Genomic DNA, 25,621 nt, shown 5'->3' with positions numbered 1-25,621 from the left:
GATGCAAAGCTTTGCTGCTGGAGCATTTCCCTTGGGATCCAAAGGGAGCCCTGTCTGTGCCAGTGAGGAAGGTGCACCAACATTCCCAACAGAAAAGGCTGCTGCTTTGATTTTTTTCATGTGAGAAAATACATGGCAGTGCAAGTAAACTCACTGAATATTATGTCCAAGTGTTTTTCTATTATTTATCATAAAGCCCAGACTTTTATTTGTTGAAAAGAAAGCCTTGTGTGGTGTGGTACCTCCTTGTACAGTTTTCCCTCATTGAAAAGCTGTTTGATTTCAACAGAATTTTGGTGGTATAGGGACAAAATATTTTTCCTGGTTGTCAAAAATAAATTATTAATACTTTTCAGGTATAATTTCCTAAGATCACTGGGAACAGGGCTATTTTTGATGGGAGATCGTGGGGTTTTTTTAATGACTGGCTCTTGTAGACATTGACTGTTACAGGTAAATAGAGGCTAGGGTGTAAACAACCTCAGGGGCTGGTAAGATGATCTGAGTTTAAATCCTTCAGGTCAGAGTTTTGGGTTTGGAAGGTCAAGATCTAATTTGGGAAAAGTTACAGCTGAAACCAATGTGAGAATCCATTTAGTGAACTGCTATAAACTTTTCCTAGAATCTGCTTAAAGAAATTGATGTTAAGGAGATATCTGTGAAGAACAGGATTTAGTTTGGTGGTTTCTTTACCTTCACTTTTTTGTCACAGTGCAGTCCCAAGGAAGCAGTTTTCTCAGCCTCTCCACCATCCATTCCTGCTGTAGTAGCTGTGGGTTTGTCAGGTGCCAAAAACACACTTGTTCTCTCTTCCAGAGCCTTGGCTGAGCCTGGTGATCCCTTTAGGCAGATTCCTCTGAGGTTGAACACAAAGCACACTGGTCACAAAAACAGGCATGGCTTGGTTGGGGTTTGTGAGCCAGGGCTCAGGAGGTGTGTGTGTAGGTTGGCTTGTTGACAGGACTGGAAAACACAGGTTAAATGTGATGCAAAAGTTGTGGAATTAAGCTGCAAATGTCTATGGAATGATGCCAAACGTTAGATGTATGGGATATACAAGTTGTGGTGTAACAGTTTCATCAATGTATGACTGGAAGAACATATGATGAAGACATAATTTTTGCCATTCTGCACAGTGAGCAAAATTTTGATGTGCTATATAGCTATTTTTATAAATGCTTTGCTGAGTATTTGTGTCTTTCACTGGTAGCATATTTCATATCCTTTTGCTCATGAAATCTGTATTCCTTTTGCCATTTTTCCAATTGTAAACTCTTAAGGAATAATAAAAAAAAGAGATAATTTTAGAAAACTGAAGTGGTGCTATCATCATACTGTGTAGGCTTAATGTTCTTCAACAGAAGTAAATTGCATAACCCTGTGAGTAGGGTGGTGCCTTTTTCCACTGCTGTAACAGAGACTCTTTTTCTATTTATTTCCTTAGTGTATCCCATATACCAGTCACATCTGATCTTTCATCACTCAGTGATAAAAGCAATGGTAAAGCAATAATAAGCAGGAAACATAAGAAGGGGAAAACAAATGCAGTTTTGATTTAATAGTGGCGTTGTTTTTAAGAGGAGATGCAGCCCTAGGACAGTGCTATCTAGTACTGAGTAGAGTGGGGTAAAGTGGTAAATGGTGTCTCTCAGCAATACTTACCTTGTAAGTAGGTTGTTGTTTTTATGTGTGTTTATAAATGATTGTGTTTCTCACAAGTTTTCAAAGATTAAAGATTTTCAAAGATCCTAGTTGAGCAAAATATGTCATCTTCTTTCCTACCTTCTGTTAAAAAAGATTATTTTTAAAGTTATTTTTGTCCTCCTTTCCCTTAGGGTTATGGTTACTCTTATGTAGATACTGTCGTATTATTAAAATTTAGCCTTTACAGTAGTTAATAGAAGTTGGGGATTATTTTCTATCATTTTTTTCCCCTCAGAAATGAATAATTAAAGCAAATTGATTTGAAAATTGAAATCCTCTCCTCAGTGTGCTGAAGGTTATGAAAAGATACATACCTGACCTGTAATGGGAAGATGTCTGTCAGTCATGCAATAAAATTTCCAAATGTCCTCTTTATCTGCCTCACTCTTAAATGTTAGTGATCCAGATGATCTGTAAGTAATGCAATGGAAGTCAAGACAACAAAAGTCTTCTGTTATTGAAGATCCCTTTGAGTTGATATTTTGTAATGGCTCAGAAGTGGCAAAATGATGTTTCTCTCCTGCCATGGCAGTGAGGGAAGCTCTGGATAGTCCCTGTGTTCCCTTCAGTAGAGCTGTAGGCTGTTATTCCATTGCTATTCTCATACTTTTTCTTTGTTTTTTTTGCTTTAGGCTTTTTGTGGAGGGAAATGTTCGAATCCCAGATATTTGATTTTTTGATTCAGTTGGAGCTGAATTTGTTTTGTGAGTGTGTTTACAAACAGATACTCATCTGTCCCAGGAGGAGCTCTGCTGTGGGATCCTCCAGGCTTCTCCCTGGCTGCTGTTCTTGCTGTTCCTGCAAACCATGAGTATTGCTGCAGCACCCACAGAACTCTCACCTTGCTTGTTATAGATCTTTGCCTTATTATGGCATAAACCAAACAGAACCATGGTTTCAACTATCAGCCGTACAGATGAGCAATTTGATCTCTTCACATACTGCACTGGTGTGTCTCCACCTCTGTGCAGTTTTGGGCACCTCCACATAAGAAGGACATCAGATTATTAGAGTGTGTCCAGAGCAGGGTGATGAAAATGATGCAAGACCTTGAGGGCAACACTTGGAAGAAGTAGCTGTCCAGCTTGGAGAAGAGAAGGCTGAGGGTTTTTTTCTCTTTGCAGTCTACACCTTCCTCATGGGTGGCAGCAGAGGTGGGTGCTGATCTCTGGTGACCAGTGACAGGACATGAGGAAATGGGATAAAACTTCAGGGGAAGTTCAGATTCAACCATAGGAAAAGGTTTTTCACTGAGAAGGTGATCAGTCACTAAAACAGGTTCTCCAGGGAACAACAATCCTGCCGGTGTTCAAGGAGCATCTGGATGATGCTCTTAGTCTATGGTTTAGCCTTATAAGTCCTGCAAGAAGTAGGGAATTGGACTTGATGATCCTTATGGATTCCTTACAACTCGAGATTTTCTGTGATTCTGTGAAACAGAACTTACAGGCTTGCTGGATGTACGGGCATTTTCATTAGCCACTACTTTTTTCCAGGGGAGATTTGCTTACCAACTAATTGTCTTACTGGAAATAACCAAACCTGTGTGAACAATAACATTGCAACTGTGGTGTCTCAGGACAAAGGGCAGAAGTCATAATTCATTACCCTTTTTTACTATCACACAGTAATTACTTGTGTGCATCACCTTCAACCTTTGGACAGCACAGAGTGCTACCCTTTTTACTTGACTAGAAGGAAGGGATGAGAGTCTCTTCTGTGTTCTTATTTGGTCCCTATCACTTCTTTCTGTGTTCACAACGGGGCTCAGAAATGCTAAAACTGTGATTTTTCTCTAAACTGGATCAATTTTTAACTTCCTGCTGTGACATATTAGAGATGTTTCTCATTACCGCTAATGGAAATAACCCTAATCGATGATGGTCATTGTAATGAGGTTACTGCTAAATGGGTTTTAGGATTGTTGGAGGTGGTGGTTAGTCAGTAGCCTGAAGTATGAAAGAAAAACAGGTAATCCAGAGGCATAAAGAACAGCTACGGGTGTGTACAAGCAAGGTTCAGTGGTGGAGCACGCTGGGTGGAGTTCTTATTGCAACTTTCATTTTGATTTGAATTCGTTGTCTTTTCCTTCATCAAGTGTGTTCAGCTGCTGATAGATGTAGAAGTGAAATGTTTTCCTGTCTTCCCTTTTTCCATGCTGCAGTCCTGGTTTGCTCAGTTTTCTGTAAGGATCTGTAGCAGTTGGTATCATCCTAACAATTCTCAAGCAAAGAGTATGTACTTCAGTTTAAACTGCCTGCATTGCAAGGGTAATCTTGCCTTTTGCATGCTATGTGTAGTTACTACCAGGATGTTGAATTTATGGCAGAAGTTTGAAATAGATAGTCAATATCTTTCTGTAGGGGTAGAATGAAAGAAAATTTGCCAGCATCATACATAAGTTTCAGAATATTGTATAATTTTCTTGAAGCTTAAGTAACTTGAGAGCTTCACTTCATTAATGGCCATAAACAGAGGAATTGGCAGTTGGTGTGGAATGGAAGGAACAAGAACTGAAGGACTAGAATTAAGCAGTGGTTATGGGATATTTTTATTCAGCGTTTTACCTCCTTTGCAATATTTGAGCTTTTTGTAACTCCTTGTCAAGATGCAGTAACATCAATTCAGTGCTTTTTTTTTCAGGTTATGTTTTCTTTCTTCTCATAATCATTCTCATTAAACCAACGTGTGAAGAAACATGTGAGGGATGGTGCAGACTGTGTGCTGATTGATGTTGACTGATTTTGCTATTTTAGAAAACAAGAGAACATTGACTTGTTTAATTTCCCCTTAGGACTCGTGCTAGACTAGTGCTAGGACTAAGTGCTAGAAAAATCCCCCATGAAGGCTTTGCATTCACTTTTCAGTATGACCTTTTAGTTCTGAGGTGAAATAAGACATTTAGAAGTGTAACAGATCAGGTAATGATGACTTCATCAGCAGAGATGGCCTCACAGAAATTTAAGCTGCAGCTTGCCTAGAGCCTTATTTTGCAAAGCATATCATCTGGTTCTTAATTTCAAGCATGTTTGAATCCATTCTAGTTGAGCAAAATATGTCGTCTCCTTTCCTACCTTCTGTTAAAAAGCTACCAGACTGTAACATGGAAGGAAAAGCCACCAAAACACAGTCTAGAACACAATGTGCTTTCCTACAAAGGGTGGAGCATGTACAATGTCAGAAACCAGGCCACACCAGTCATTTGGGTCTCTGGTCCCCAGATGACACATCACTAGGGCCCCAATACAAAGGCATCATTTCTGTGCTACAAACCTCTCCTGGTGGGTCAGGTTCCCTGTTGGACTCTGAAGCCTTCTGTTCAGCTCACTGACCTTCTGGTGGAGCTTCATAAAGGCAGACTGGGCTCCCCCTTAGCCTGCTGATCTCTCATTGCCATGGGTAGCCCTGTGTCTGCCCACCTCTACTTTTTTCCAAATTGCTACTGTGCCAGGTAGCCTGTGTTAGGTGAAAGGTCTGGACGCTTTTTTGGTTGCTAGGAGGGCAGAGCTCTGTTCTGTTGACCATTCTGGAGCTGTTTCCCCCCCCCAAAAAAAAAATTGCTTCTGGAGTCTATATTCATTCTTGCATTTTAGTGGAGGAGATAATAATGGCCATTCTTCACCACAGCTTAATAAAGCTCTGAAATACAAAGATGTAATGGAAGATATGTCATTGTTTTGGGTTTTGGTTTTGGTTTTGTTGGGGGTTTTTTTGTGAGGGGGGTGGATTTTTATTTATTTTTTTTTTTAGAGAAAATGTCATGCTGAACGTGATTCCAGCACCCTCCTGTTGAATGCAGGCAGGAGCCTGAGGGATCTGGTCTAATCATCTACTATGGCCTGTGCCTATGGGTGACGGGCTGCGTAGAAATTTAGGAAGAGAAAAAATTGTAGAAAGAAAGAAGCTTAACTTTGAATAGGTGCAACGTGACCCATTTTCCTCTCTTGCACTGTAAGGTTTTCTGCTGCTGGCTCCTGCCTGTGTGGGCTGATCCCATTTGGTGCTCTTGGCTCTGCTGACCCTTGGGTTTGTGGGTGGCTGGAACTGATGTCCGGGTCATTTTATGTGTCTCAGGATCTGCCCCTGGTTGCTCTTCCACACCATCATGCTGAGTGATTCATAGGGGTGTGGAGGAGATCGGCATCCTCTGTGTCGGATCCAGCTGTGCTTCAGTTGGAGGGCAGGAACTATCTCTGCATTGTGCCTCTGCTTAGCTGTGCAAGGGGACACAGCCTGACAGGGTAGCCAGTGCCAGGGCTGAGTTTGGATCTATTGTCTTCACATGGGGGAGGGGGAAAAAAAAGCCCCCCCGCCCCCTTAAATTTTACTCTTGAGTGAATCTTAATCTTTAAATTACTACAAATGTGAGACTTCCTATGCTATGATTTGAGAATAACTGTAATCATTTCAAGAAAACAAAGCCTAGGAACATTATGGTGTTGAATGTAGAGTAAACTGGTGTTTGAAACGATGTGTTGTACATCTGCACATATCAAAAAAGGAGTTTAATTTCCTAATTTGTTTTGGATCTTGCCCCCCTCTCCTCATGTTCATCCCTATTTTATTTTCTTCCTTTTGTGTCTATAATTGCATGTGTTATTAGAACTGGCAAGATGAGCACCTCCAGATGTATCCTACAGGAATGCAGCCAATGCTGACTCTATTCCCATGTCAGACTGCATGCCAAGTCAGTGAAGCTTGGTTGTCAAAACCTATACCCTTTCTGCACTGCTTCTAAACCCATCTTCTCACATAATATTTTGGCACAGGGTGACTCATGATAACCTCAAGAATTGTCCCAAGCTAAGAATGTGTCTTTTACTGTGTTGAAACATCCCTGTTAAAAGTAGGATTTTGAAATGGTATGGCCAAGGCAGCTTTCCTTATTCTTCTGTCAGACGGAAGGAGCTGAGGGGTTTGTAATCTGTGTGTTGAACCTTTCACTGGGTTTTGTGTTTTCTCTTTTTTTTTTTTCAACATACTCTGAATTTTTATGCACTTCGAATACAAAGGAAAAACGTTCATTTGTTTCACTAAACATAATGCATTTTGTGTCGTGATTTCTAGCAAGAAGATAACTTCTCTTCCTTTTGGGGAAAAATATATTAATTTTACTTATTATTTTACAGGTATCAGGCGACAGCATATCAATGATGCTCCTTCTACAGGATCTTTTCCTAACTGGAGATCTATACTATCACCAACACGGCCTTCCACAGAAACTAAGACTTCCTCAGTAGCTGATATTTCTATGGGGCAGACTTTGGAGAATGCAGACTTGCTTCAGATGATAAAAACCACGCTGACTGGCACACGTACCAGGACTTTGGATCAAATGCATCTGTTGCCCACTCTGTATCAAGGCAGTGGAAACAGTGCATCCCAGGAACCCGCTGAAGTTTCGGCCGAGTCGCCTCTGAGATCATCATCTCAAGATGCAGACGAAACAGGTTTGCCTCAACTTGGTATGTTTGCCACATTGTCCCCTACACCATTCGGGTACAGCTGTGCCACTTCAGCTAATGCCATTAAAAACACCCTCCATTTCAAAAGAAAGCTCATCAGGATCAGTCATGCTTGCTCCTGTTCCATCACCATCATTCTTCCTCATTGGTAATTCGGTCACCTCATACCATTAACTTTTCTAAACCAGCTGTACTGCCCATCAAAGTGCCTTTGTCTGCAGATCCTGAAGGTTTCGTCAACACAGATTCAGCCAGCTCACAGGTTAGTGAAAGCAGAAGTAGTCCTCTAAGTGTGGTACATTCCAGTATGGTGAATCACAGGAGGGGTCCCGAGTTCTTTACAGGGGTCATGCCTTTCATTGGATTGACAGCAGTGCATTTCACAGAAATAGTGGGAAAAGGATCTCCTTCAGAAAGGACCTCTTTTTCATCTATATACTCTGATATTCCTGTGTCAAAAATGCATCAGTCTCCCCTGACAGGAACTTCCAAAAGCCTGTCATGGTTCCCTAATGAGAGTCTGTGTAATGTATCTTCTACTGGAGTAAAACCAAACACTCAGCCATTTAGGGCAGCACTGACTGACAGAAATAGTGATATCACTCCTCTGTCACCATCAGCTTTTCAGGATAAAGTAGAGGTCCCTACATCAGTCTTCCATCCTGTGGTTACTCCACATCTAGTACTGCAAATGAGTCATCTTCAGTCTTTCACAGCACTGACTAATTACACTACAGGCTCTACCCCCCTTTACCTTTTGTGTCATCAGCTTCTGAGAGCCTGGCTGAGGTCTCCAGCTCAACTGAGAGCACGTCTTCCCTTTCACTGCCAATATAACTTGTTCCAGATGCAAAGCACACTTGCAGTGCAGTGCTGCCAGCTCGAGCGTTTAGAAGCAAAACAGATTTGCTCTTTAGAAATGCAACACGCTCCTCTCCAACAAACCCAAGGTCCTCCTTGCTAACTGAGACAAATGATGTGTTTACTAGGATAGCACTCAGAAACGGTCCCAGGGCAGCAGCAGCCGACCAGGATACATTGCAAATCCCTTCGACTGCTGTCTCACAGCGCTCAGTGGTGGCTCTGAATCAGACTTCTGCAGAAGACCTGACTGATGGATCTTATCAGACAAACAGCATGTAATTGCCAACTGCTCCTGCCTCTACTCTCCCAACTCCTGGTGGCTTTCCTGTGGCAAGAAAAGCGCAACAGCCTTTTATAAGAGGAGTGACAGCAAAGATGTCCATGAACTTTAATGCTAATAATGTTCTGCCTTATGGAACTCAGCTTTCCAAAGTTTCTCCAGACATCCAAACCAGTATACTCTGCATAGGATCAAGAATACTAAGACACTGTTTTGGAAATGGCCATGACTAGTCTTGATCTAGCTGCAGTGCCATTAATTCCTTTTACTACAGGCCTTTCAAAACCTGAAACTGCTGTCACAAATACATCTGCCACTAATGTTTTTGTGACTGCACATCTTCCACCTGGAGATGCAGAAAGTCCAGATGTAAGTGAAGACAGAAAGATGAGACCGTCCACTGTTGTGACCACACATGCAGAATATTCACCTTGGGAGCTTTAAGTCATTTAACCTCTGATCAGACTTTGCGTTCAGTTGATAAAAAACCACTCGCCTCTGTCATGCCTCCAGCATGGAGTGTGCTGCCATCACTTGTTTCCATGACAACGTGATGGACAGCCACAGTTCTGGCTCTTCCAGGATTTCGAATGCAGACTTTGAAAGCAATTTAGATCCTGTCAGCCCTCCTCAAGTCATAACTTCAGCTTCTACGTGGACCAATAAAGCTTTGCTGTCTTCAGCTGGCATTAGTATTCCTTCAGTAAAAACTTCAGTCCAAATGGCAATAAGAGAAGTTCCTTCAAGTACTTCTCCATGGGAAGCTGAGCATCACACACCACACTTGGTAGTTTCAAGTCTGCAAAACAAAATTAATACAAATAGGCAGCCACTCTTCTCCACCCCTTCAGCAAACTATACTTATGCGTGCTATAGTCAAGGTGTTTCAAATTTACCCTTTGCTGAAACAAATAGTTTTTCAGAATTAGATATATTTGCACTGGAAACATCTCCTGTTCAATATTCATTCCTTGTTACAGCACTGACAGTGCCTGACCTCTTGCAAAAAAAGGCATGGAAGGAAGCAAGCCTGGAAATGTTGCTAATTTCTTTGCTCTTGGAGATGTTCATATCAGTATACACGATAAAGTATCTCTGCATTTACATGTGCCTTCTGTTGATGCTGCAGGTGCTCTCCCTAGCTCTCTAGAATCCCAAACAAGTGATGCTGGAAAGATTATTTTACTGACAGAAACGTTAAACACAGCACCAGCGTTGGATTTGCAGCTCACTGAAAACTTGACTATTTCAGCCACCAGCAAAAGCACACTGCCAGCCCAGTGCCCCTCTCCTGTAACTAAGCCTTCTGGCTCAACTGTCTTGTATAGTTTTATTTCAGAAGTCATTGGTTCTGGAAATTTGCCAGAATTTGCAGACAATCAATTAGAGTCCTCTGGTTATTTGTTTATGGTTGATAAAAATCCAGCTACATTCAGTGTAGAGTGGGACACAAATGCTACAAGACACAGTGTAGTTCCCAGTAATATATCTAATAAAATTACCAAGGGCATCCCATTGCAAACCCTGACCACCAGTGCTCTGCAGTCAGTCATCATAACTTCTGTCCATGCATCACCAACACAGCTAGAGTCTCCTTTTTTGCCAAAAACCAACTTTACCCATTCTGTCCTTACAGTGTTATCTGGAATATCTTCTGGTGCAATACCTACAGTAGGAACTTCAGAAGCAAAACCACTAACAAGAAAATCATCTCCAGCTTCACCAGTGCCAGCTTCTTCCTTCTTTTCTCTAGGCACTGAAAACACACCTTTGCCATCTGTGATGGCTTTAAGCACACCGACACTGACCCTAACAAAAAATAACACTGCCACAAAATTGACATCGGACCTAAGCTCAGTAGGAACACGTGCAGATTTTCCTTTTGCAACGAGAAACACAACTGCATCACCTGTGGACGTGACAGCCATGCTCATAACCCCTAAAAGCAGCACGGTCACAGCCTCCACACTCGCACCCACAACCCACGTACCAAGGCAGATAGAAACCACAGTAACTGACACCCAGAAGTTCCCGAGCTCAGACATCACCAAAACGTCAACCCCCTACCCACTGACAATTACAGCAGCTTTGACATCTATTACAGCATCAGCGAAAACAACTAGGCTTCCCCCTACTCCAGTGGAAAACTCCTCTGCTCCCTCTGAAACCACAGCAGCAGCGGCTTTCGCTAACATGACAGCAGCTCCCCCCCTGGACTGCCGGCTCTCCGACAACCTTATGGTTAAAACAGGTATGTGGGGACACTCCGTTTACTGAAAGGGCCTCGTGTGTCTGTGAGGGGCAGCTGGTGAGGAGTGAGAAATGCACTCCAGTGTCAAAGAACGTGGGGGCATTCGTGATTAATCTGGCGATGAGGCTGCTGCACTGACAAACCAGATGGATAAAAGCAGGGTTGTTAGATAGGAGTGGCATGGGCTTTATTCGGGGCTTGGATTTTGCAATGAATGCGTCAGAAGAAGTGGTGAGATCATCAGGTGCTCTGAAGTTCAGCAGGTCACTGCAGGGATTTAGCAGAACCACCTGTGTGGAGGGACAACCCGGTGGGGTGTGATGGTTTGGTCTCTGCTTTGCAGTGAGGAGTCTGTGTCGCTGAAGGGGACAGTGCAGGAACCTGCCTCAGTCTTCGGCCCTCTTTACATGCGAATACCTAATTATGTTTTAACGTGAACGCCTAATGCTGTCATTAAAGTTTCATTTGAAGATAATAAGCATTCAGAATTTCATCCCTCAAAATGGGAGGATTTTGAGTTTTCTGTGCAAACAGTGCCACTTCTGGCTCTAGCTGTTTTTTTCATGGTCAGTTTTTCCTTAGCTATGAGAAGTCTGAACTAAAGGGGTCAGATAGGTCCCTTGCCCAGGCTTATGGTAGCACAGTGCAGCACCAGAAGATGTGTGCATCTCGAAGATCTCAGCAATGAAGAATAGCTATAAAGAAATGGTTTATGATCTTGTATAGACCTGAGTGGTACAAGGTGAAATGAAATTAGCAGCTTTTGGACCTAATGTGTGTTTGATAGCTGCTAAATATCTACATCAGTAGCGTGATGAGTACAGCAACTATTTCTAAACATAGAAGTGGCTTGTACACAGTATGGGATTGAAAGTACTCAAGTGCAGCTGTAAAGCTCTTTCTGCAAATTATAAGAGAAAAAGATAGTGATAATGTTAATAAAGAGAGTGTACAGATGCTTCCTAAGTGGAAAAATAATTGTAGCAGCGGAGAAACACATTTCTGTGTTTATTTAACTGTGGCCATGAAGATGTGAAGCCTGCCTGTGCAGCACCAGCTCAGTCCCCCGGGAATGCTGCACCAGTCTGTCCGCGGGCAGTCGAGTGGCCTCATACCTCACTTGGAAAGGCAGCTTGGCAAAGACTTGTTGTTGCTGAAGAAATTGAATTTGTTAGACCTTGCTCTGGAAACAATGGGCTATTGCCATGGGATGTATAGGGAACTCAGGACGCTGCTGAGGCCCTGCAGTTCTGTCTTTGGAGCTGCTGCTAATCCTGCAGCTGCTTTGATGATCCCCGCACAGCCAGCCCCACGTAAAAACAATTAGAGGAAGCAAACAGGAGCATGGTGATGTCTCAGACCACCATGTGGCTTTTGTTGCTCCACAGTTCTGTTTCTGAACACAAGGAGGATGATGATCAGCAATGCCTTCAGGGAGATGGTGAGAAAAGGACTCAACCAAGTGCTGAGACAAGCGTTCAACCAAAACGTCAGTGCTCAGGTAAGCATGCATGGCTTGCCTTTGTGATCTCACTGAAACACCTCTCCCACCAAAGGAATGCCAGCTGGCTGCAGCCCTAGTGGTATCTGGTTGCAGGAAGCCTCTTTGAGGGGAGCACTGAGCTTTTCCTATGGAGCCTCTTGGAGGGGAGCAGTGAGCTTTTCCGACGGAGAACAGTCATAGGCAGTTCTAGGCATGGAGAACAGTCATAGGCAGTCATAGGCAGCACCCACTCTGGGCTCTAAAAACATAAGGAGTATTCCAAAGCTTTTACCAGTTTATTTGATGAAGAAGAGGAGAGAAATGCAAACTTCTTTTTAGTGTGTTCTGGGAAACGATTACTGACAGCAGTGTCCTCTCCCCCCTGCAGCTCAGGAGTGACTCCTGACTCACAGGCAGCTGAGTGCTGTTCTGCTCAGCCTAGATCAATGGCAACAGCATGGCTGGTAAATGGGATGTCAGTGCTGTCAGTCTGCTCCCTGGTTTGAAAACCTGGTACCTGACAAGTGCGATTCCACAGGGATGAAAATCCCGAGCAGGGAGAAAGCACATTTTATTGAAAATAAGTGGAGGTGATGTGTTCATCACTTTGCAGCTAAATTGCAGGCACCTCTGCACTGCTGTGTGTGAGAGCAGGCTCGGGTGGGCTGCTGGGGTGCTTTTCTCTGGAACACAGGTTCCTGTTCACTTAGGCAGGGGTTTGTGTTATAAGTTATCCTTACCAAGCTCCTGAGAAAGAAGAAAGCAATTTTGCTCAAAATAGAGGGCATCAAGTTGACTTCAGTCCCCACGTTTTATTGCTGCAAGTGTGGACCATGTTAGTTGGTTTGGGAATTGTGTGTTCCCGAGTCTTGGCAGGAGCAATAAAAACTGTCAGGTTTCGTCCCCTACCTTTTTGTAAACTTGAGAGGAGCTGCCTTTTGGTTGCCAGCTAAAACCTAGTGGAGAGAATCAGTTCCGGAGCTAAAACTTTTTGGAAAATACAGAATTTTGAGGTAAAACTCAACTCATGTTTTGGATCATAGTGTGTTCATTCTTGTGGTTTGTTATTTCCACTCATATAGGTCCACTTGCAGACTGGACAGTATAGCAAAACAGTATAGAAGTGATAGCCCAATCAAATATTGAAAACTTTTACCTTTCAAAAATCTGCCTTCAAACCTGCAGTGACAGACACATGCACAAAGTCAGTGAACTTCAGGCATGAAGTAGGAGCTGGAGTTTCTCTGGATTCTCTGTATTTTTACATGCATAATTAAAATATCCCAGTATCTGTACATGAATGAAGCCCCAGCCTAAACTGGAGGTGTGACAGCTCTAGTAGCAATACTGCACTGCTTCAATTCAGAGCACATGCTGTGAGGGCTGGGCCTAAAGCTCTCCGAGCAGCTCTGCTAACACTGTGTCTGATACGACACTAACTGATCCCATGGGGTTTATAGGGGATTACAGGATAAAAACCCTGCAAGGAACCCATATTAAGCATGAGAAAAGTCCCATCAAATAGTGATAGAAATGTGCTTCCCTGCGTGTGTTTTAGGTTGAAATCCTGGAGCAATCGAGTAACCTAACAGTTGGTTACTACGTTACACGGGGGAGGCTGGTTTTCATCCCAGCTGCTGTCATCGAAAGGCTCCTCGCGTACGGCATCAGCAACGCCACGGCAGACATCAAGCAGCACGTGCCACATCTCCAGGCCGTGGTGGCCCTGGCCTTGCCGTGGAAGCCCCTTCCCGCGTACCACTTCCAGCTGAAAACAGGTGAGCCGTGTCCTGCCTGCCCTGGGGTGGTCTGTGTGTTTGTGCTTTGGTGCCCAGGGACGGTTCCTGCCTCAGCCTCTGCTCTCCAGTGCAGTGGTGTGGCAGCAGGACAAGCTCTGCTTTGGTTTCCTGGCACAAGCAGGACAGCCAGTGTGGGCATCCCAGTCCTTCCTGGCGCTCTGCTGTCACAGCCACTGGTACTGTTGTGAGGTGAAGTGGCTTTGCATTAGGGATGAGTCACACCGACACGCTTGACTAACACTTGGCATTTGGTTAAATGGACTTCAGTTGATGGATTGTGCAGTAACCTGTGTGTTCCTTCTGGGGACAATCAGATGAGAAACATGACTAGAGGATATATATACACACACACACACATACTGTTCTGGCTGGACCCATCTGCCCTAGGTCCCAGCTGTCTGACCCAGGGTCACTGCTTAACCCTCTGTGCTGTACCAAGCATCACTGCAGAGTAATTGCAGTGCAGTATAAGCTGTGAGAGGGCAGAGAGTGCTGTAAAACAATATATTAAATTATAAAAAGATTTCTTATGTCTGTGCTCACATGTTTATATACACATAATGCAATTAACCAGTTAGGTAAATTTTTCTTAGAATCAAACAGAATGAGAATCAATATTGTGATTGATTATGTTTTGCAAGAGCAGATGACCTGCAAGATTTAAGACTATAACTTGTCTTTTAGAATAATTTCACTACTGCCTGGCTCTGAGTAAATATATGCACGGTGAACTGGTCTTACCATCTTATATATTACTGCAGAAACAATCTCCACTTGTTTATGGAGAGCATCAGCTCTAATAATGCAATTTAACTCTTACATTTTGTCTTAATTAAGACTCGTTTAGTGCATTGCCTGAATGCCATCAACTGATCTTATGTGGCATTAACTTCACCTGCTTAATTTGTTAATTGATCATTTTGCTCTTGGCATTGGAGGATTTATGCAACTGAGAATACTTTGGCCACATGCTAATATGTTCCTTTTCCAGAGCTGCAGTTTGTGGGTCAAACAGACAATATTCAGTCATGCAAATTTATTCAGACCATGGAACAGCGACTACAGAGAGCATTTCAGGATGCTGAAAGAAAGGTCCTGAACACCAGCAACAACTTAACAGTTCAGGTACTATGTTGTGTTGCTTTGCCAGTGCCTGTTGCCAAACTCTCTGGGTCATTCTTTGTTATTCTTTGTGTTTGTATTTCAACAAAGTGCCTTGGCTAGCCACTGTGGGAGGAAGTTCATGCTTTCATCTGAAATAAGATAGTTTTATGTATTGCAGGAAAACTTATAAATGGATGATTTATAGAAGACAGGTACTTTTTATGAGTTTGAGTTTTACTGTTTGCAGTTAAGTCATTCAAATGAAATTCAAATAAAAACAAATGTATATTCTTCCAAAGTTATATTTTTACTGAATATGTTATTCTGGCATGGTAGTTGCTTTCGCTGTGGCTATTCAGGTATAAAGATAGTGACAGGCATAGCTGTTTGTAAGATCTGAGCTAATGGAATAGAATTTCTTCTCTTTTTTTGATGTGCATTCGGTTCCATACTCGCAGACAGACACAAATTCACCACTAAGGACTTGTTTTTTGCAGACATTTATATGTATAGAGGGCCAACACCCTTATGCTCTGTGCCATACTTCAGGAAAAAAGAAATTATCCTCTGGGTGATATTATATGTATTTGACTCACGATAAAACTCTGTGTATGGACTTGTGCTCCTCAGAATGGTTTGTACGTAACTTTCCAGAAGGAGAAAATTGGCTGTCGGGGCTTTCCTCAGTTACTTCGGTGCAGAGAAGGCACAAAAGTGCATGGAAAGAGATGACCTACCACAGTAGGTAAAGGGATTATCAGACTTTTCAATAGCTGGACCTGTGGCACTGATGGGAACTTCGTGGTGACTAATTTGCTTGAAGTGGAAAAGGCAGATCTCACAAAGCACCTAAGCAATTTTGTAAAGAGCCCTAGTAGAAGGTGGTAGTTGGTTTCTTTTTGTGGGTATTTCCAATTTAAGAAGAGATAGGATGGAGGTCTTGGAGGCAAGATATAAGCTGGGAAGTAAGAGGCTCAAGGGTGTGATCTTCATGATAAATTTTTCTGAAATCGTTTTTCAGTACCATGCAACAGACTAAGTGCAGCAGAAAATTGTATGAGGGTTTTAGATTAATTACAAACTGAGGAACAGCTCTGAAGCAGACAGAGCCAATTCAGAAGAGGCATTGCTGCACTTACAAGAGCGGAGGGAAAGGTGCAAGGTGGGTAACAGGCGTGAAGCAACTTCCGTGCAAGGAGGAATGAAACTGGCCATGGTTCTCCAACCATGAGTGCTGTAGTGAATCAAGAGTGATCACTTGGAGCTTCCCATATGAGAACTACTCATATTTAAGAATCCTTAGGAAGAGTCTTTTAACACAGTGGGTGATAAAGATGTTACTGGAGAAAAAGCCTGGAAATTACAAAAAGCAATTGGCCAAAAATATACAATAGAAAGTCATCAACCCTGTTTAAACCCAGGCATATGATTTATGGCTCAGACCAGAGCTGTGGGCTAACCTTACACTGCTGAAAGCAGTCTTCTCTTCTTCTGTGCTCACTCTCCAGCCATTTGCTCCTGGCCATTGGCGAGCCAATTGTCTAAGTGGACATTGGCTACACAGACCTTTGGTCTGACCTCAAACTCTTCTGATGTTTTTATTATACTGTGCTTTCTGTTTTTACTTGGTGATCCAGATGATAAAAATGGGGTATTTAAATAACATTCATGAATGCTGTTGGTCCTACCTATGTCTAGCCAAAAAAAAAAAAAAAAATCCCTCTTGTCTTAGGACATAAGTTTTCTGAGAAAACATATTTTGATGGTGGCTTTTTTTTGTTCCTGCCCTGCCTTTTCCTCTCTGCTTCCTACATGAAACTGGTGTCTGAGGAGATGATCCAGTAGTTGCTAATTAGAATTGGTCCTTAAATGCGGTCTTCAGGTTTGGGCTCAGGAAGAGATGGGCATAGAGCTAACCTGGGAAGAGAGCAGGTAGTGATATGATGCTAGGAACAGAAGAGACATGATATCCCTTTATTTAGTATGGAAAAGGTGTGGATCTAGATAACTGTACTAGGAAGGCAGCAAAGACAGCTAGACATACAGGTCAGTTCCTCTGTATCAAGCAGTGGACGATTTTTCTGATAAGAAACCTCTCCTTCATCTTACATTTCTTGATAAAACCAGGGAAAAGTAGTTTCAGTCCTGACTGCATCCTTTCTGCCTGCTGCTGTCCTCCAGGAGCTCTGTATGTGCTAAAGTAGGGATTAAAGTATCACACAAGTAAAGTTTTACACAATCATGTTGAATGAGAGGTATCTAATCTGCTGTTCAAGTTAACGTTTCCCCAATTTGTTTGCAGTGGCTGGGTTGTTGTTTTTGTTTGGTTGTTTTTGTTTGGGCTTTTGTGTGTTTGTTTTTCAGGGTTTTGTTTGTTTGGGGGATTTATTTGTTTTCGTTTTTGGTGGGTTGTTTTTTGTGGTGGTGTCTTTTTGTTGCTTAAACACAGCAACATGTTATTTCTGCCTCTGTTTCAGATTTTGAACACTTCCAATGTCTCCCAAGCTGTCACTCTGTTTTACGTAGTGAACAATCGAAGCACAACTCTAAATGGCACTATTTCCAGCAACCTTCTTAATCAGCTGTCAGCTGAGCTGGTGGGTTTCTACCTCACCTACCCACCTCTCACCATTGCTGAATGTAAGTATGTGCTTCCCAGAAGGCAGCTCTTTAACATTAGCCAGCACCAGGCTAATGTTTGGCAAGCACCCTAAGCTTTGTTGTCAAGCTCACAGATTGCAGGTGGTTTTTCTGACTATTTTAAAAATATTTTTTTATTAAAAAAAAAAAAAAGGAGAGGGGGACCCAGATGTTTTTTTTTTTTCTAGGTTCAGTGTTTACTTTGGCTGCTAGCAGCAATGTCAAATAATCAAGAAAAACATATATAAGCTGTCATTGGTAAAAAAAATCCAACTCTGTGAGAGGTTCCAAACAAAATAAAATGGTGGTTTTATGTAAAACAAAGCACAGAAGGTCCCCAATTCCTCATTTCAGGAAAGCTTAGCACAGCACATGAACTTTAGCTTCAGCATAGCCCTTTACTTCAGTAGAAGCCTCAGCCCCTGTGCTTGCTCCAGTGGCTGAGCTGGGATCAGGTTATGAGTGTGTGTTTGGGCAGTGGGTGAGCTCTAGCCACGCTTTTTTGCTTGAGAAGTTGTTGGTGTATTTGCTGAATTTCATCCTCTGTTTAAAAGTGGTCAGAGCTCTTTAGCATCAATAGCTTGCTTGCTTTCCAGTTGTTACGAAGGCTCTGAGGTACAGAGAACTGGAGACAATTGTGTGGTGTATATGCTCTCCGACTCTGCTAATTTCTCTGAAATGATTAAAGGCACAAGACTTTTGATTATGGGGATTTCTGTTTAATCTGCTTGTTAATGTGATGTGTGAAATTAAGCTTACTGCAGAGACAGGTTATCTCCAGGTTCACTGGAGATCAGTGTTCACTGGAAGTGAGAAGAGACAGGGACATGCTGGGAAGTCAGTGCATGGTAATGGACTGGTAAAGGAAGGGCAGGCTTCAACTGATCTCACTGTGTGTAAATCTTCATCAGATGCTTGTTAGATTTGAAATACTGTGTTCAAACACCAGTAAAGATCTGGTTAAGCTTCTGGTAGCTTTCAAACTCACTGCCAAGGCTATGCAGTGGTTTGTAATTTTGCATTTCACAAGCATTGAAATAATTGGGCACATAAGGGTAGAGTCAAATTTGTCTTTATGATCGGAACTCTGAACTGAGTGGATTTGTAGCTTTAGGTAAAATTACCAAAATGTTTGTTCATTTTCTGATTCTAAGAAAAAGCAGAAGCAGACTATTGGAAAGGGAGCGCTGGGGAAAACACAAGTTATCTTTTTTCGTTGGCCCATTTTGTTTGCAAACAGCCCAATAGCAGAGGAGTTCTCTTGTGCAATTTTTCATGAGTGACTTGCACGATGAGCTGTCTGTGGGATAAGTGGTCGCTCTCTGCTGTGAGGCAGTCAGGAATCACAGCTAACTGTGGTGATGGTGCAGATCTGTAGAAAAGGAGGTGTATATGTTATTCTTGAGGCATTACCTATCAGATTATGGTATTTGCAAACAAATAGTTGAAACTGCCCAGCGATGAGCTCTTGAGCTGTGTTGGCGCACTTTTGTATCAGAGTTTCCATCGCAAGGTAAGAGACACATCTCAAGGTAGGCTTGTGTTTTCACAGTCTTTCCACAGGCAAGAGGAGGTGGAGGGAGGCTGTTGACAAAGGAAGGGATGTAGCCCATTCCTTATCAGACAGGATCCTTCCCTTTCATGGCTGGAAGGTGAACCTGTCTGTCGAGTGCCCTTTGTGCAGGACTTGTCTTCATGGGGCATCCAGGAGCACAGGGAGAAAGCCGGAGGAAGTTTTGATGATGGCTGTGCTCAGTTCAAGTGTTCAGGCTCCAAAATAGGTCTGTTGCATAGGAAGAGGATCATAGTGCTTCTCACAAAGGCAACGCAGGCATATGCTTAGTAGTCAGGAGCTGTGAAAGCCATTTGTCACACCGCAAGACTTTTGTGGTACTGCAGTTCTCTGTTGATCCCCACACATAATGGAGAGACCTGATAAAGTCTTTAGCTAGTGCTTCTTTAACAACTAATGACTTATATTTCATTTTGGAGTTCTTGGTTTTATTCCCAGTGCAGCAGCTGTACTGCAAACTCAGAACTTAATGCAAGCGTAGTGTTTATGGCACCAGACTGATAGTGTGTCTGGAAAATGTTTCCTTTGAAGAGCGTTTGATGCTTATTCATGTGGCAGTGTTGTTGTTTCAGTTTATCAAACAAATACTGCGGTTGTTCTCAGAGCATGTTATTTCCCAGTAGGCTCCAGTGGCTCCTCCAGAGCCTTTGCAATCTGTCATGGAAATGCACAGCTCAGGGCACGCTGTGAAATCCCTCCTCAAAAGCAGTTCCTGTGCGTAATCAGATCCTTTACGATGTTTACTATTTCACGCCACTTCGGTGTTTAAAAATCAAGGTAACTCAATAGCAGCACATCAGTGTGCAAAGCATGGATATTTTCTGAATTAAGTTCCTAGTATTAATGCTTTCCACGTTGCATAAATCTATTGAGAAAAATGCTGAGCTGTATAATGAATTAGCAGCATATTGAGCTTTACAGCCTAATGCACTTTGGAGATGGAGAAGCAAACAAAAGGCACCAAAATGGCAAATATCAGTTTCTCACAGATGTAAACACATATGGTAGTAATACCTTAAATGGTGCAGAGTGAGAGAGAGCACCACACTCCAAGGTGTGTTTGCAGTTTTGTTAGTCTCGTTTGTAATTCATGTGGAGTCTGATCCTGGTTTATTTTAGCACTATTTTAGGTTAAAACTGTGGTCTGGGTTACATAAGGATTAATCAGAGAAGCAACATGGAATCCTATCCTGTTTTCTGCAGGGGAGAAAGCATCAGAAATGTATAGAACATGGACACACACCTGTTACCTATCATTCTCGGTACTGGGCAAGCCTGGGCTTTGCCCCAGACAATGTACCAGCCACTGTTTGGGCAACAGGAGATGTATGTTCTACTTTGTGTGGCAGCACCTCTTCTGTTTACACTTGATGTTCTTTTTCAGAGAGAAGAGAAATTGTAACACTGAAAATTATGCCTCTAGATCTCCTCTTGGGCCACAGTTCAATTTATTTATCACTGTCTGGTTAGCCAGTTTCAGGGCATGTAATGTATAGGATGTTGGAATGTTATGACATAATTTCAATGCTTTTATTTTTTAAAGCTTTGGAATATCCAAACCTTGATGTCTCGGAGTCAACTAGAGACTACTGGGTGATAACAGGTACTTTTTAATCTCCTTCCCTCCCCCATGCACTCCAGGTGATAATTTTTAGTGGTTGTTTATATAAACACATCAGTGCAATATTTTTAGACAAAAATAAGTGGCTGCCCACTGAAGCTGCCTGTTGCACTCAACTGGGCAAATGTATTTACAGTCACTCTGGGGCATAACTGATTCATCATCTTGAACGGCGTCATCTCCTGCATCCAACACCCGCCTCAGAATTTATAGCACTTTGGTTTAAGCACTTCTGGGAGCAGCATTATCTTCTCAGAGTTTTGAAACACAAATAGACTGTTTGTTAGTTTTTTTCTTTCCCTGGGTCTTGGATTTAAATCTGAATTCACAAGTCAAAAGAGACTCGTAGACATAGCCCAGGAAGAAAGGTGAGCTATTAAACCAAGGAAGTTTGTTGTGATTTGCTGACTGTCTGGGTCTGGAGATTTTTGCCTTTTCATCCAAAACATTAGGCATATTTTCCACCTCTTTTGGTGGAAAAGAAGGTGCAGAGAATGCTCAGAGGCTTCAAAAGACTTTCTTTATGAAGTCATTTCACTGGTACCACATTCTCATTCACAACCATTTTGACTTCAGAAATGATAACTGGGCAAGAAAGAGACCCTTTCCCCCAGACATCTTTGAGTGAGTAGATAGCAAAGCCTTTTTAATTGGTGTGTCTGTACCTGGAATTGTTTAATGCTCAGGAGAGCAAGCGAAAAGGAGTCTGACATGAAACGGATTTGGTGCCTGTTATATCTATTCATAAATTTGATATAAAATGTCCATGCAGAGATTATGACCCTCTGAGAGAGTGCTACTGCTCTTCCCCATATGGACCCTGATAATCTCATCCTTCATTTCTTGTCTCTGTGCACCTACTGCAATGGAGTAGTATTGATATTACACTGGAAACTTTGTTTTCAAAAAAAATCATGGTGGTCCCAGTAGATTTTTTTTTAAATAATATTGAAAAGATCATACATATGTATGAATTGAATCATCACGCCATATCACTTTTTTGAACTTTATGTAAATCCAGTGTCTTCTAAATTTTACATTCATTTATGCTTCAGAAATGTTTATTCAGTTTTTGGTGCTCTCAAACCAGGGTATTTTGTTTCAAACTGAGTTGTACAAAATCCTAACTTCTGATTTCAAATCTGCAGGAGGGGAAACCAGTTTGGTTAACAGGAGCATCTGGCGATAAACATTAAACCAGCAGCTTGCAAATAGGTTTTAACTTACTTTTGACATTGAAGATCATAGATTAGGTGCTTCCCAGAGCCATTTTGGTAAACTGAAGGCCTAAAAATGTTTTTTGAGGATTTTATTCTCTGAAACATGACTGACATTATCTGAGAAGAACAGTGCAGGGGCTGAAACAGAAGGGTGTTATGTACACATTGGGAATTACTGAGGGGGTGTAACAGTGCCCAGGTATTTTTATTCTAAGCTGGTCAGTACCTTCCAAACCGTCTCACAGAACACGTGTTTATTTTACCTGTCCACGTAAGATACGTGCTGACGTGTGGTTTTTCTCCCTTCATTCCCACAGTTATTCAAGGGGTCGATATGGCCTTGCTGGGGCTGAACAACCAGAGCTTTGCCCGACTGATGGAGCAGCGCTTGGCCCCGCTGTTCATGATGTCCCACCAGCAAGGGAGGCGATTCAAACGTGCCACCACCGTGGGCAGCTACACTGTGCAGGTGGTCAATGCCACGCCGGTTGCACCTGGATATGTGTTAAAAAAAACCCACCAGGGCTTTGCTTTCACGTGTCCAGCTTCAATTTGTGTAAAAGATGTGCCTAACTGGGTCGAGATTTCCTGTGGTGTTTTTTTTTTTTTTCCCTCCAGAACATCAAAGCGGCAAGGGCGAAATGCGTGGCATTAATAATCATGTCTTTTTCTGCAGTCAGCCCCTCATCTTCTAGAAATCATCATTAGTTAATCAGTGTTAATAAATATTTTCTCTCTGGTTGCTATGAGGATTGGTACAAAGTACATGTTTTAGCGTAAAGTCTCGTATTCAGCATAATGAAGAGTTCCAAGCTTTTATTCATCAAAAAAGTTTCCTAGGTAACTCAGAGCTAGAACTTCTTTTTTGTTGGAAAAAAAATGTTAAGAGGCAGCCTTTCTGCAGGGTTAGTCATCAAACCATGTGGCCACAGATCACATGAAGTAGAGATTTTAGACCTGAATAATTTATTAATCATCTTTCTCTTATTTACAGCATTTCACATTCAGTATTTTGAAATGGTCATATTTTGTTTTCTTACCAATTAAGACAACTGTTATTATGGACAATTGAAATATATGTTCTTCAGTCTTCAAAAATTAGATAACAAGGTGTTGCTTTTTCAAAAAGTTACATTATATTTTTCAATAATTGATTGCTGTGAGATATAAACCCAAGCTACTACTTTTGTCATTTGCCCACAGTTCTTTGTGTTTTCCCACTGAAAGAATTTGAAGAAGGAACATGTTTTGCTTGCCAAAAGTGTGACTCTATGTAAAATTTCAGTACACACTGTAATGGAGAAGAATCATAAAACTCCTTTTCTTCTCATCATTAGAAATTTTTGACACTTTCTCTACTCTCAGGAAAGGTAGAGGTACAATGTGAAAATTCTGACAGTGTTCTGCAGAATAAAATGGGAAAAAACATGGTTCTCTTTATTATCAGCCTGGGATAAAAAATAATGAGGATAGAAGTGAAATGTGAGGATATTTTTCAACTGCAATATGTCCTAACAGTAGGTTAGGACAGATTATTAAGAATTCCTTCTTTACAGAGGACTGTAATGTCCAAACATTTGACCCTTTCCTCCTTTTTACTGCGTGCTTTTTCAACTCTAAGAGTAGGGTTTTACTTTAGGATTATATTTAAATGTTTTTTTAAGAAGTCAGTCAGTCAGTCCTCTGACTGACTGACTTAACCTGGGCTATGAAGGGGAGAAGCTCTGATCCTGTGAGAACATTTTCATGGAGCTTATGCTTGTAGGAGGTCTCGGAGGAGTTCCCTGTGGGCAGTGCCTTTAGATAGCTGCTGGCAAGTTTTGCGGTGGTATAATGCAAACACAATTTATTTCTCCTTCTCTCATTATTTATTTGTTTATTTATTTCCCTTAAAGATGGTAAAAATTCAACGTATCCCAGGCCCCAAGGAGCCGGCTGAACTGACGTATTACACTTTATACAACGGGAAGCCTTTGCTGGGCACTGCAGCTGCCAAAATTTTGAGCACCGTTGACTCCCAGCGCATGGCCTTGACCCTGGGCTATGTCATCCAAGTCCAAGCTGATCGTAAGAGTTCTTTTAAAAATTCTGTAGTTTAATCCTCTTTTTTTTTATTCTGTTGTTTTTCTTTCTTCCTTTCTTTCTTTGTGAAAACACCAGTGTAGATGTGGGAAGCCTGCACTTATCACACAGTAACGTCCACGGACTGAACATTATGGAACAGTAAAGTTGGAATTAATTCTGATGGTAACAAAAGCAGGAAACCACAGGCTAATAATGGCTGGGGCAAAGTTGCTATTCAAATAACTTGCCCCAAAGTCAAATGTGGGGGCTATTAGGAAGTCCTTTGTTTTTGACTTGCTCAGAATAATGTAGGTTCTGTCTCAAAGAGATTATTATTTTTTTTAAAATAATAATTTTCACTGAGAACTTTGTCAAGTGCACCACGTGGTTGTTAAAGGTGTTGTTTAGACACAAATCAGAAAAGTGAAGTTGAAAAGAACTACTTGTGTGTATGGACAGTTTTCAGATTCAAGATATGATCAATATCATTCAGAATAATGTGGCTGAAAAGGAATCCATTCTTGAAAAGTAAAGGTCTTTCAAGACCTTCATCAGTTACTGAGTTATTGTGGACACAAATTTCTCTAAATTTTTTTTTTTTTTTTTTTTTTGGATATTCCTGTGTAGTTGACCCACAGTCATAAACCTGTGGTGGAGCTTGGAGCCTTTTTTTTTTTTTTTGTGCAGTTAAGAGCTTAATGTACAAATTGATGCCTTTAGCTAACTGAGTCTCTCTACTTTGCCAAGGTTTTTATCTAGATGAAATTAAAATGATATAGTGGACTTCTTTATTGGATCTCCTTACTGACAAAACAGCATATAAAATGGGTCTCCCTGGTGCAATTATATCTGCTTGAAAGAGCAGTGATACTGAAATAATTACATGCGATAGTGACAGGAAAAGAAGGGACCACTGTAATAAGCAATTTATGTATCATCCATAAACATAGGATTGAGTTAGAAGGCAGAAATATGATATAATTTCCAGAGAATGCACTATGTACTGTATCTGATCCTTGATTCAATCATGGTCTGTTAATGACTTTAATTCAACTGAATAGGTTGATCTCCATCCCTGCTTCCTTAAATTCCAGCATTTAAATTCTAAATAATTCTGTTTTCTGTGAGAATATTTCTTTAATGCATTTTTTACTAAAGGAGATATAGATAATACATAGCAGTTTCCTAGCTCTTTGTGCAGTGTTGTGATTTATATGGGTATTTAGGCAATTATGACATCTGCTGCTCATCATCCAACTTTGTATTTCCATGGTCTGATGAGGCAGCCTTATTTATCTGAAGATTATCATACCACTGAAGTATGCATAGAATACTGTAAGAGAATATACAGAAATTGAAATTATGACCTGGGGTAACTGAGATTCTGAAGGCAGAGTATTTGAAATGTAGGAGGTAATTCTATCTTTATACCTTATTATGGAGAAAAAAGTCAATTGCTTTCATTTTGGACATGGTTATTTGCAGTCTGTCTTTGTATTGCCAAAGACAATACTTTGTGTGGATTTCATTTTTGCTCATTATAATTTCTTTAT

At 41.5% G+C, this 25,621-nt stretch overlaps 1 protein-coding gene across 5 annotated transcripts in view; it reads left to right on the top strand.

Moving 5' to 3' along the window:
- KIAA1549L (KIAA1549 like) overlaps window positions 1-25,621 on the top strand; it is a 129,132-nt gene that overhangs the window by 51,534 nt on the left and 51,977 nt on the right. The window contains exons 2-10 of one of the 5 annotated variants that reach the window (XM_017825030.1): window positions 6,834-7,169; window positions 9,950-10,564; window positions 11,953-12,065; window positions 13,606-13,825; window positions 14,838-14,971; window positions 17,428-17,590; window positions 20,707-20,766; window positions 22,322-22,473; window positions 23,900-24,071. In XM_017825030.1, the coding sequence (XP_017680519.1) occupies window positions 6,956-7,169; window positions 9,950-10,564; window positions 11,953-12,065; window positions 13,606-13,825; window positions 14,838-14,971; window positions 17,428-17,590; window positions 20,707-20,766; window positions 22,322-22,473; window positions 23,900-24,071 (1,843 nt within the window). In that variant the 5' untranslated portion in view covers window positions 6,834-6,955. Of the gene's footprint in view, window positions 1-6,833; window positions 7,170-9,949; window positions 10,565-11,952; window positions 12,066-13,605; window positions 13,826-14,837; window positions 14,972-17,427; window positions 17,591-20,706; window positions 20,767-22,321; window positions 22,474-23,899; window positions 24,072-25,621 lie in introns of those variants that run through there. The other 4 variants (XM_017825032.1, XM_017825028.1, XM_017825031.1 and 1 more) reach the window with 4 other exon arrangements.

This window comes from Lepidothrix coronata, unplaced genomic scaffold, assembly GCF_001604755.1.
Source record: "Lepidothrix coronata isolate B3197 unplaced genomic scaffold, Lepidothrix_coronata-1.0 Scaffold115, whole genome shotgun sequence".
Lineage (NCBI taxonomy): Eukaryota > Metazoa > Chordata > Aves > Passeriformes > Pipridae > Lepidothrix > Lepidothrix coronata.
This window is presented reverse-complemented; position numbering and strand designations above follow the sequence as displayed.